At 41.7% G+C, this 11,437-nt stretch overlaps 1 protein-coding gene across 1 annotated transcript; it reads left to right on the top strand.

The window, feature by feature from the left end:
* The first annotated feature begins 2,584 nt into the window (after positions 1-2,584).
* On the top strand, positions 2,585-6,635 carry LOC140227228 (aspartate beta-hydroxylase domain-containing protein 2-like). Its single transcript, XM_072307655.1, has 3 exons — positions 2,585-2,701; positions 5,134-5,785; positions 6,403-6,635. Exons 1-3 carry the CDS (start codon positions 2,585-2,587, stop codon positions 6,633-6,635), a joined length of 1,002 nt encoding a protein of 333 aa, XP_072163756.1.
* Positions 6,636-11,437: the final 4,802 nt, after the last annotated feature.

Raw genomic sequence — 11,437 nt, 5'->3', positions numbered from 1 at the left:
TTCCTCAAGAAATATCTACGGGAGCCAACAACAGCTGGGAAAGAGATTACGTAACAAGGGATTTCTCTGACTGCGAGCGAGTTGCATGCGGTTGTTTATGTAATAGCAGCTGTGCACGTGCGCAGTACCAGCAGGATTAGTCCAGTGCATGTGAGGATGCTATCTTAGGAGGGCTCGGAAACAATGCGCATCTATGGTTTCAAAGCAGTTTCTGCGGGTACGTTTATACGTCGGGTCTACCACAATCGCCTTTCCTTCCGAATCAGCTTTGGTAGGTTTCATAAGGAGGCACTACCGCTCACCTAACGTTAGTATTTCCTTATGGTAGCTTTGTAGTGGTTAAAGTAAATGTATTGATACCCGCCATTTTCATGCTTGGTTTTAGCAGAGCGCAGACATGCATTATCGTTTCTCTGTGCTAGTAGGCAGGTAGGTGTAGTCGCAGGGAGGACGGCAACCAGCCCTAACGCTCCCAAAGTTTCCCCGGGGTGCAGTCCCGGTGGTAGCCTCCGTGCCCGTGGTATTGTACCGCACATAGGTACATGGTATGGAGCTGCAAACTCCATCCATAATATGGCATACCCACGCAACTCTTTCGAATTTCAGCCTAACCAGGAGGGTGATCACCCTCTGGCGCGGCCCGCCCGACGATGTCGCATTTTCTCATTGTACAGAGACGTCGAGAGACAGCAGTTGACCGAGGTGGACATGGTGGCCGCCAATTTAAGCCAAGCCCACATCTGTCCATGCCCAAGACTTTGCGAAGATGAGTGACCAGGTCCACACGACGCATGATGATGTGATGGAGAGCAGAGCAGTATACTTTGATGGATTTTCGTGGACAGCGTCGACGATTGGTAAATTTAAACTAATTTTAATTTGGTTATGTTAGGTAGACCCCTACTATCACGTTACAGTCGGCTATCCTGCCACTGGGTTTACTTGTAGGGAGCTAAATCGTAAATTTAATATTTTAGGCTTCCAACCAAGTTCTGTCTTCAGCACACCCCGGCCCCCTATCGGTATGGCCTAGCCTAACCTTATCCCGAAACTCTAACTGTTTTAAACCCTAGCCACCAAGATATTCTAAATCTAATCATTATTAAATTTACTTTGTCTTTGTGTTTGATGTCGCTTAAATTTTCTTCAATTTTTACTTAAATAGTGGAGGTACTATGCTGAGTATGTTGGCTGTGGTGTACTCAGAATTCTAAGCCTAGACTGATTCAACCCCCTAAAACCCCCTGCCCTGATTGCCGATCTTTCTACTTTAAACATATCGAGTATTGAATACTGTGACACCTACAAATATATAGGCCTACAGCAGGGTGCATGGTCCACAACTTGAAATTTGAGCATGTTGCAAGCTCAGAATCTTGGATTATTGCAGAAATTATGTGTGCGCAGAGCGCACATTAAGCATGTACAGTAGGCCCTATACGTAGTTCGCAATATTTCACATTTTTTCTCTCTTTGTGCTGCTTACATTCAATGTTCTCTCTCATAAATAGAAAAGCTGTATGCTAGAGTCCAAACTGTTGAAAATGTGATCGCTTTCTCAAAAAAAGAAAAAGTTTTTGAAAAACATTTTCTTTCTGAACATTTTTGTCGTGGATGTGAAATAAAAAGAACAAAAAACAAACAAACAAGTTGCCTGAAAACGAAGTAAATTTTAGTGATCAGCAAGGACGCAAACTCTTTTTTATCCCCCGTAGCCCAAGGTGTAAGGTTTATTGGATGACCTACACTGGTCTTCTTGTGGCATCTGCACTGAGGAGGGTTTTTATTTATTGTTGAGGTGTTCCCTGAAGCTGGACAAACTAGCTGCTTCTTCTAGCTAAACTTGGATGAGATGTACACCCTATGTACTGTGACAGTGAGGTGATGTTTGTAACAACAACAACAAATTGTATCAAATGATAGATAAATTAAAATTAGTGTAGGTAGGCATTTTTTTTTTTTTTTATAGCATCTATGGCTGGCAGTGAGTGATACGTTGTATGTGCAATGAGTGCAGATCGTATACTTCAGAAACAAACAGCATTGGTTGTGCTCGAGGAAAAGAAGAAAAGAAAGACACGTATTTCTCACCAAAATTGCTTAATATGGCATACAGTGGGGAAATAGCTAATCTATCAGCAGCACTATCAGGTTCTCTGCACAGCAATTCGATTGCAAAGGCTGCAGCACAATCATACGCAATATCAATGTATCTAGCAAAAGGCAGAATTTGAGGGTTGGGTAGGTTATGCATATACAGTTTTGTTTGTTTGTTTGTTTGTTTTTTGGCTGTTATATCAAACAAAAGTTTGTAGATCGGAGGGAAAACACACATTTTTAGGGTGAGGTTGGAGTCTGTTCTGCCGATACACGTATGGAGCTTGGATTATGACGTAGTACCATGGTTAGCGGATGTTTTCCAGCTGGTCTTTCAGCTTCGTGCTGAGAGATGATAGGCTGCACCACTAATGTATTATTAATGTCATTACTAATTCATCCTTTTTTATTGTGTTTTTCTTCCCAATATGATTCACCAACAGGTCTCTGAAACTTGGATCTCGAAAAGCTCGTAATCATAGCAATCATGAATGAGGAGGATGAGCGAAACCATCGCCCATCTTTGTCATACTCGGTTTCTGCTTTCATTGGGCTCGTCATCCTCCTGTGGATAACATGGAGGAGTTGGCGATGCGGTAGAAAGGTAAGTGACCTAACCTAAAGAGGTTGTTTGTGCATCCTGTTGACTGGTAGATGGTAATTAGAGGGATGGTACGCCCTTTAGTTTGGGTTGAGATGGGCATTCAGGTTTTAAGTTTTGGAGGGATGATAAGAAACCTCTTTTACAAAATGTTATAGAGCACACAATTTTGGGGGAATTAAAAGTTTCTTTGATGAAAATTGGGTTTGAAATAGCTGAGATGTGTGGAAACAGAAGTGTTCCTACATTGTAAATGTGGGGTGCACCTTTTATTAGGACCACTTTGTTTCAGTGGTATGTTTTTGGATATTTCAGCCATTGAAAAAAAAACCAAACAATTTTCATCAAATAAACTTCTAAAACCTCCTCAGAATTGTGTGCTCTGGGGATAACATTTCACTTACGAGGTTTCTGATTATCTTGCAAAAAGTTAAAACCTGGATCTCCATCTCAAGCAAAAATAATAAAAAGGCCCCTCAAAACAGTATTGCCAATTACACCTTTTTCAACAATTGTATAAAGACTAAAAAAAAAGCCAAATTACATGTATATGGCATTTGGGATGGCCACCCCTCCCACTCCTCCCCCACCCCATTAAAAAAAAAAAAAAAAAAATGGGCAGGGGAGGAAAGAATTAGGCAGAAGGACTACGTGGCAAGCTTGCATTCAGGCAACACACACCAGCCTACAACTATTGCTGGTACCGGGTAGTACCCAAAAGTTTTGCTGGTAGTAACTGCACCCTGGCTTGATCTGTCTTTGTTCACAGAAAGGTCAAACTTTGAGGGTCTACTTTTGTATTCAGCTACCCTCATTTCTTGATGAATTTTGTTGAAGTTTTTTTTTTTTTTTTTTTTATTGAAGGTCTATCAGTATACAGGTTTTGTAAGTGAGTCTTTTTTTTTGTGATGCTGCCCCCAATTTCCAGCCGTGTACAGGGTCAAAAGATGTACATTTCCGGTGTGAGCTCATATTTTTTTTTTTTTTTTTTTGCTGGTAGTGGTTGTGCCCTAGCTTGTTTTGTCTTTGTTCACAGAAAGGTCTGCTTGTTATGTGTTTTCAGCTACCCACATTTCTTGATGGACTTTGTTGAACTTTTGTATAGAATTATAAGATCAGTATACTAGTATTATGGTATTTGTTTTTGTGTGTATATAAGTAGAAACCACTAATGACATACAGAAGAGCATACAATTCTAAGAGGAATTCAAAATTTATTTAATGAACATTGGTTTTGATATGGCTGAAGCATCCAAAAACAAAGTAAAACAAAGTGGTCCTATATTAATCAGATGAATGTTAAATTTCTCTTAGAATTGTATGATCTTTAGTATTTCGTAAATGGTTTCTAGTTATCTCACAAAAAAATTAAATCTGATTCCCCCATCTCAACCAAAACTAAACCGTCTCTTTAAAGGAAGACTGAGGGGAACAAATGGGACTTAGTGATTTTATTACACTTTGTGACCCTTTAATACTGTTTTTCCTTTAGAATTTTATTTCTAAATAAATGAATAAATTTGATTCAAAATAATAATTAGAAAAATTGTATAGTGCAGCTACTATGTAAATATACTCTACTGCGCTGTGATTTAAAAGAGCTCCTCACATTGTTACTGATTAGACACACAAAAATAACAAATTAATCAAAGGCTTCTGAAAAGGGTAAGTCTTCAACAAATATTTGAAGACAGCAAGTGATGGGGCCTTTCTCATTTTTTCAGGTAATTTATTCCAAAGTTTTAGAGCAGCACAACTGAAGGCACAATTCCCCAAAGTCATGTTTGTTTTTAAGTGAGGTTGCTTTAGGAGCAACTTATCCTGTGTACTTCGTAAATTATGTGGATATGATTTTGGTGATTAATTCTGACAAAAAGCCAGGTGCTTGACCATGCAGTTATTAATAAATAATTAACAAACTCTCCTTGCTGGCAACCCATGTAACTTCAGCAGAACAGGTGTATAAAATATATGTGAAAATTTGACGAACTGGACACAAGTCTCGCACTGTATGCATTCTGAACGTGCTGAAGCTTGGGTTATCTGTGAATCTGGCAAGCCAAACAATAACCAATGACAATCAAGCCTTCTGCTTATGAAGAGAGTTTCAATGTCTTCCTGGCTCAAATATCTATGAATGTGACGCGAGTTATGCAACATATAAAACGCAGACTTGCATGTGGTCGATATACATATGTATGCTTCTCCATGTTTAAACAAGAATCAAACCATACAGCCAGATTTTTCACAGAGCTCGATGGTTTTACTTCCAAATCTCCAACTGATATCTTATCAATATCCGGCTTTGCTACTTGTCTAACACCCGGTACTGGTATTCAATTTTTTTTTTTGATAAGTAATGAAGAAAACAATGGTGAAATGGACTAAGTTTATCTGTATTCTTTTATTTTCATTTTGTTTTGCTCTGTTTCAAGGTCAGTAGCCAAGACCGCAAAAATTCTGATGACTTCACCAAGTGTAGTTCTCCAGATTGCGTAAGATGTTGGGAGAATGGTAATCATGGCAGCTGGACAGTGAAGCTTGATACCTTCATGGCAATGCAACCCTCTGAAGGGCGGGAACGGTTGGAAGATTTGCGTCTGAGCTTCCAAAGTAATATACAGGAAAGGTCAGCAGGGCAAAAGGGAGATCTGAATCAAGGCAGCTCGCGCATGCAGAATCCGACGACTTTCTTGTATGAGAAACTGAGGACACCCCCGTGGTTTGCGTTGGAAGATATTTTCGACATCTCACTGCAGAGTGACATCAGACTGCTGGAGAATCGAGCAAAGGACGTGAGGGAGGATTTCGACAGGCTTTACATGCAGTACGTCGGAGGCGATGGTGCGGGATGGGCCACCAACAACGTTCCGACGGGGTCCTGGATCGTCTTCCACCTGTGGAACCAGGGTCGGAAGATAGAGGAGAACTGCGGGAGATGCCCGCGTACCGTCTCAATCCTGGAGCAGCTGGAATCGCGCATGTCGGGCGTGTCGTTCGGATACGCCTGTTTCTCAGTCCTCCGGCCCGGGTCACACATCACTCCCCACTACGGACCCTGCAACCTCCGTATCAGATGCCATCTTGGTAATTTTTGTGTGCGTGTGTCTGGACAGGATCTAGCCATATCATTCATGCTGCAGGCCATCTGTCCTGCCCACCTGCTTTGCAATTTGTTATTTGCTCAAGCCTTTATTTGAATAAAGTATGTGTACTTGTAAGCGGGGATGGGAAGGGTACATGTACATCTTTCATAATGGATGCATTTGTGAATGGGGGAAACAAAGATAGGACAAAAAAGAATGATGGTTGTTGATTGAGGTTGTTTAATTTCTTTTTTTTTGGGTAAAGTTTTGCAAAATTTGAGCAGTTTTGTGTTTAATGCAATGAATGTCCTATAACTTTAGTCCATGAAAGTCTGAGAACTGCCAAAGTAGAGGACAGTCGTTGAGATGAATTTCTTCAAATTTATTCATTATATAGTCTCAAGATGCTAGCATGTAACTGGGCTTAATTGAATTGTTAACATGAGGAAATATTACTCTGTGGTGGTTGAGAATTTTCCTCTCTGAATACATAATAGCTTCAATATCTGGCAGTGTTATGGTAGGTTGAGATATTTTTCTTGATTTGTAAAATTTCTTTCTGATTGTCTGGAAGTACTACCATTGTGACGCATCTCGATGTGTATTCACTCTTTCCAGGTCTGCACATTCCTGAGAGATGCTCCCTGACGGTTGCCGGGGAAACCAGGAGATGGAGGGAGGGAGAGTGCCTCCTCTTCGATGACTCCTACCTGCATGAGGCGGAGAATGCAGGAGACGGGGCCGTGAGCTCCGGGTCGGGACCAAGGGCGATTCTCATGGTCGATTTCTGGAACCCTGATCTCACCATTGTGGAGAGAGAAGCTCTGAATTATGTCTTTGCTTCACCATGAACTGGCATTTATGTATGTATGTCACATCCCTTTGGTGTGTGCAGAAAGCAATTCCTGATAAATGTAATGAAAGATAAATATGATATCACTTAACTGATGCAGAAAACTTTCATCGTTCGGAGAAATCATACAATAGGAGATTTAGACTTCTACCAACCTTTTTTTACTTGACTTTTTGACTGGCTAGCTTTCGTCCACTCCTGTGGACTTCTTCAGGCCAAGTGATCGTACTGTTTCTCTATATCACTTAACTGTTTGTACCTAGGCTCAGTGCAACTCAGTTTGCCTGCAGCCTGTTTTAGAGAAAAGGATATATGAAGTCAGGCAATGAATGCGACAACAGATCTGTGGCGTCGGTAAGCTCAGGGTCAGAGGTCGCTAATGAATCCTTGTAGTGTCAGCAAACATCATTGTCAGAGTTGCTAGTTTAGTCCAGTCATAGACCTCGCGAGGCTCAAGCAAAACAAGTACCATGTTGTTAACTGAATTAGACAGGGATGTTGTGGATCAAACTACTCTGTCATTTTTCGAGCAATTGGCTCCAAATTTGGCATGTGTGACCACTACATGCCTAAAGCACACCCTCGCATGGTTGTCCCAACAGCTGCACGCTCAACTCGTCGGAGAAGATCACGTTGTCAAACTGTTCGTTCCTACTCAGGCAGTCGAGTGCGTAGTCGAGACGCTTGACCCGGTTCACCGTCCTTATCAGCTGGCAATACCTGGTCCCGGTAGCGATCAATCCTAGCTTCCTCCTTGCCCTACGAATGGTTAGGAAATAGTCCGCTCGGTTTCGCTGAGAAGGACCTTCTGCAGATCTGGAGACGTCCAAAAGCGTACTACGCTCGTGGATCAAGCCCAAGTCTTCCTCGCTCTAAACAGAGGGTGGCGCTGCTCATGGTTGGTCGCTCAGACTCCCAGTGGATTGATAGTGCAGAATCGCCTTCCTTATCCCTGCAACGGAATGAATGTTGCCAGCATCTCCAAGCAATGAACAAATCTCTGGAACCGAACGCCTCGGTATGTAGGTATCTCTACGTCTGTAGCACGTCTTGCAACCGCGCCACCAACGTCTGTAAAATTCATACACAATAGTTGTGTTGGCGTTGTAACCATCCCTCTTGAAGTTCTCAATTTAGTGTTCACCACCGTTTCTCACATGTTGAATGTGAATGTTTTTGAGATGTAGCCACCAATTTCAACCAGTTTATGGACATGTTCACCTGGCACCCCATATCCCATTGGGTGTCAGTGTGACCAGCATGTGAGTTTAGGGTGTTGGCAAATACTGGTTTTCCAGCATGGGTGTTCACACCACTTTTGTCAACATTCTCTCCAGGCCCTGCATCCAGGTATTACCATTTAAAGACACCATACTTGTCATCATAATTAACTGCTTTTCAACAAAATGTTGCCACACTACACAACTGCATGTGGAAACAGTTATTCAGAGACTTTCCCATTTAAAAGGTAGCGTTCTCTTCTTTTTGTTCTTGGTCTCTGCTCGAGTGGTCATTTTTGAGCTTGTGCTCTGGCGTTTTCTTAGTGACTCTCTTGTCTGCAGATGCAGGTATGAAACCTTTGATTTTCATATCGTGCATTGTGTTGCATCGGGATGCCTTTAGAGTGAGTGATTCGGGCGCATTGGTATTGATTAGAATTTTAAGAAATTCTTTCCAACTTGCTGGTCCGTGCATATTGCGTAGCTTCACGACATCGTATATCAGATCCACTGTTAATTTGAGCTCGGTACCCGTATGATGGAATCACCTACGACCAATCCCCTATTTTTATTAAGCCTTTTGGTGCTGGCTTTCTCTTGCAGTTAGTGATCTACACTGTAATAGCAAACACCCTTGATGTTTTACCAACGGGGGTAAAATCTTCAACACATCCTCCTCCAAGGTGGCATATTGTTGGTCAGCTAATTCATCGCTCTCTGTTTTTGTAGATGCCTGATCATGCGCAGCTGCGTGTTGTTCTCCTGAGGCCACGTCGCTTGGTTACTTCCGACTGTTTTGCTTTTGCTTTTGCTTTATATACAAGATGTCTTTGTACCTTTGCAATTTCTCTCTATCTGATAATGTATCTAAAGACCTTTACACTCATGTACCTATGGGTGTCTCTCGTTCCATAGATACCCTTTGCAAAGAACTAGCAAAATTGTGAGGCACCAACACCATTTTCTTGGTGTTTTGCATGCTACTACTAGCCGTGACAAGTACCAACAAGTTTGACAAAGAGGATCATTTCCGACAGTCGTACGATCGAACAGTACCTTAAACTTAACCACCTTAATATTAAAGGGCGGGTCTTTTAATTTTATAATGCATGATCATATGAAAATACTGTGTCAATACTATTAGAAATCACATATACTTTTCTTCAAAGAGATCTGTGAACTTCAAAAAACTCAGTTGAAATCGCCTAAATCGCTCATTTTTCGGGTAGTCGGGAACGCCCCCAGAAAAAGCAAGGACCGGTCACGTGCCTTGTCAGGTGACACTGTGACGCACCAACAGGAACTCATAGTGCGACTGTCTCGCCTAAACTGTACTTCACAGTGCAGAGATCTTGTGTACCGGGGTATTTGTAGGAAAGTTGGAGAAAGTATTTCAAGAAAATGCCGAGGAAGTGTGCCGTCATCACCGCAGCAAAGACACAAAAGATGGGGTGTAAGTCTGCACAACTTCCCTAAAGATGACGCTACTCGAAAAAATTGGGTTCGTTGAGAATCATTTGCTGACGCGAGCCCAGTGGGATAGATGGTCCCTTCTACTACGATGTACATTACTACGCACTAGGTTGTACAGCCTCGTATGGAGTGATCGCTTGTAGTGGAGCTAAGTAGTGCTGTATACTCGGCTAGGATTTGCGCCCAAAAAGAGGATCCTGGAGCCCATAGCTATCCCTGTTATCAAGCTGGGAAATGGAAGCCAAACTCATCGTCAGAGAGCTGAAAAACAAAGCGGATCAGCAGTTCTGAAGCTGGATCAGAGAAAGCGGGTATGTTTTGCCACTGTGTAGACGACTCTTATTATACAGTAGCTATCGTACATGTACCGTAACTATACGCAGCCCAGTCGCTGCAATAATCGCGACAGGGTTCGCACGGCGTCTGGTCGGCCTATAATTGCTGTATCACTACTAACAGTTTCACGGTTTCGATAGGTTGATAAGCTCCGTCTGTAGCGTTTTGAGTGGAACATCACTCAATGTCAGTAAAATTAAGATCATGGAGGGATTTTAATGTACTAGTAGTCAAGTTGTGTGCTCATTAAATCGTACTATACTATGAAGTGAACACCTCTAACGTTACATTACTAGACCTAAAATTTATCGAAGATTAGTAAGACATTCACTACAACACAGTTACATCGGTACCTGCGTGTAGCTATCGATTCTAGATACCACGTAGTACTTGTATGGGCATATGGGGTCAACAGTTACCAACTGAGACCGCACGTACCAGCCAGCCAGCCGGGCTGGCTGGCTCTGTATATTTTCATCGCTGCTACATTAGAAGGCTTATCAATCATACATATTCAGTAACAGTTAATTCTATGACTCTGACTTCTGCTATGACAGCCTTGCTTCCCCATTGAGCTCTAAAACTTGTAGCCGAATGGTTGGATGGTGTGTTCCAAAACATATTATTAGATTGTAATTGATCCAGGACTGGCCATTATTGTTTGTCTTCACTTGCCCATTAGGCAAGTGAAATCTTCAATGTCCATTTTTTTTTTCTTGCCCCAAAATGTTGCCTATATTAGTTGACTAATGTAATGCGATTTCATATTTTACATGTGGAAAAAAAAAGTCACTTTCCTATCAGACAAGGAACTTTCTGCAGTCAGTTATTTTCAGTTGTCATCATTACAATTTCACTTGCCCTGGTTATGTGGGGAGGTACCGGTACTAATGGCAGTCATTATTTGTGATTACCGGTATTTGTTTTTCCCAAGAGTTCCTACATGCATCTAGTTAACCACATTCTTGCAGGCCTACATAAACAATTTTAAAAAAAAATTCAATTCCTCTCTGTGCCATTATTACATGTACTTACAGGGTTCATCTGGCAGCATTGCACTACAGTGTACTACACAAATTCTGACAGACAGTGAGCTCGATAAGAGGTGCAACAGGAGATCTGCTCTACCGGATTGTGAAGACGAACAATCCTGGCTCTTCTAGCGTGAAGGTTCGTAAAGAACAGCGTAGATATTTTATGCAATATTGGAAGAAAATGAATTCACATTACTCAGAGGAAAATATTAGAATGGCACAATTTGTGAACTACACATCTTGTTATTTGTTTGTCTCTGTAGAAGCATGGCTTTCTTGACCACTGAGTACACATAAAATGATCAATTTTAAAAGGTCTAGACATACGTTTTCTCTTTTTTGGGGGTGGGGGGGGGGGCAGGTCTTATGCCTGTTCCACTAATCAGAAGTCATAGAAGGGAGGCAGTCAGTTGTCCATTCTGAAGACCAACACTCCACCTGCCATGCTATATGACCAATGGCTACTTGTGCATTCTCAAGTCAAGTCTTTGCATTGAGGAGGGCAAACCCCAATTTTTATATGAATTTGCAAAGATTTTTGATGTCATTATCAAAGTGGTGGTGTCTGTTCATGACACCTCAAGAAATGTGTTGCTAAAAACCAGTGCTATCAACTTAATTCCATCTATTTTGTGTGTCTCTTTGTTTCTTTCTGTTGAATTTTCTACAGCACAGGTTATGATGTCCTTTCTGCTGTTGTGGAGTACAATGACAAAACTCCTGCACCCTGCCAGCCT

The sequence above is a fragment of the Diadema setosum genome, chromosome 4 (assembly GCF_964275005.1).
Source record: "Diadema setosum chromosome 4, eeDiaSeto1, whole genome shotgun sequence".
NCBI classification, from domain to species: domain Eukaryota; kingdom Metazoa; phylum Echinodermata; class Echinoidea; order Diadematoida; family Diadematidae; genus Diadema; species Diadema setosum.
The sequence above is the reverse complement of the archived record's forward strand: the minus strand, read 5'-3'. Positions and strand labels throughout refer to the sequence as shown.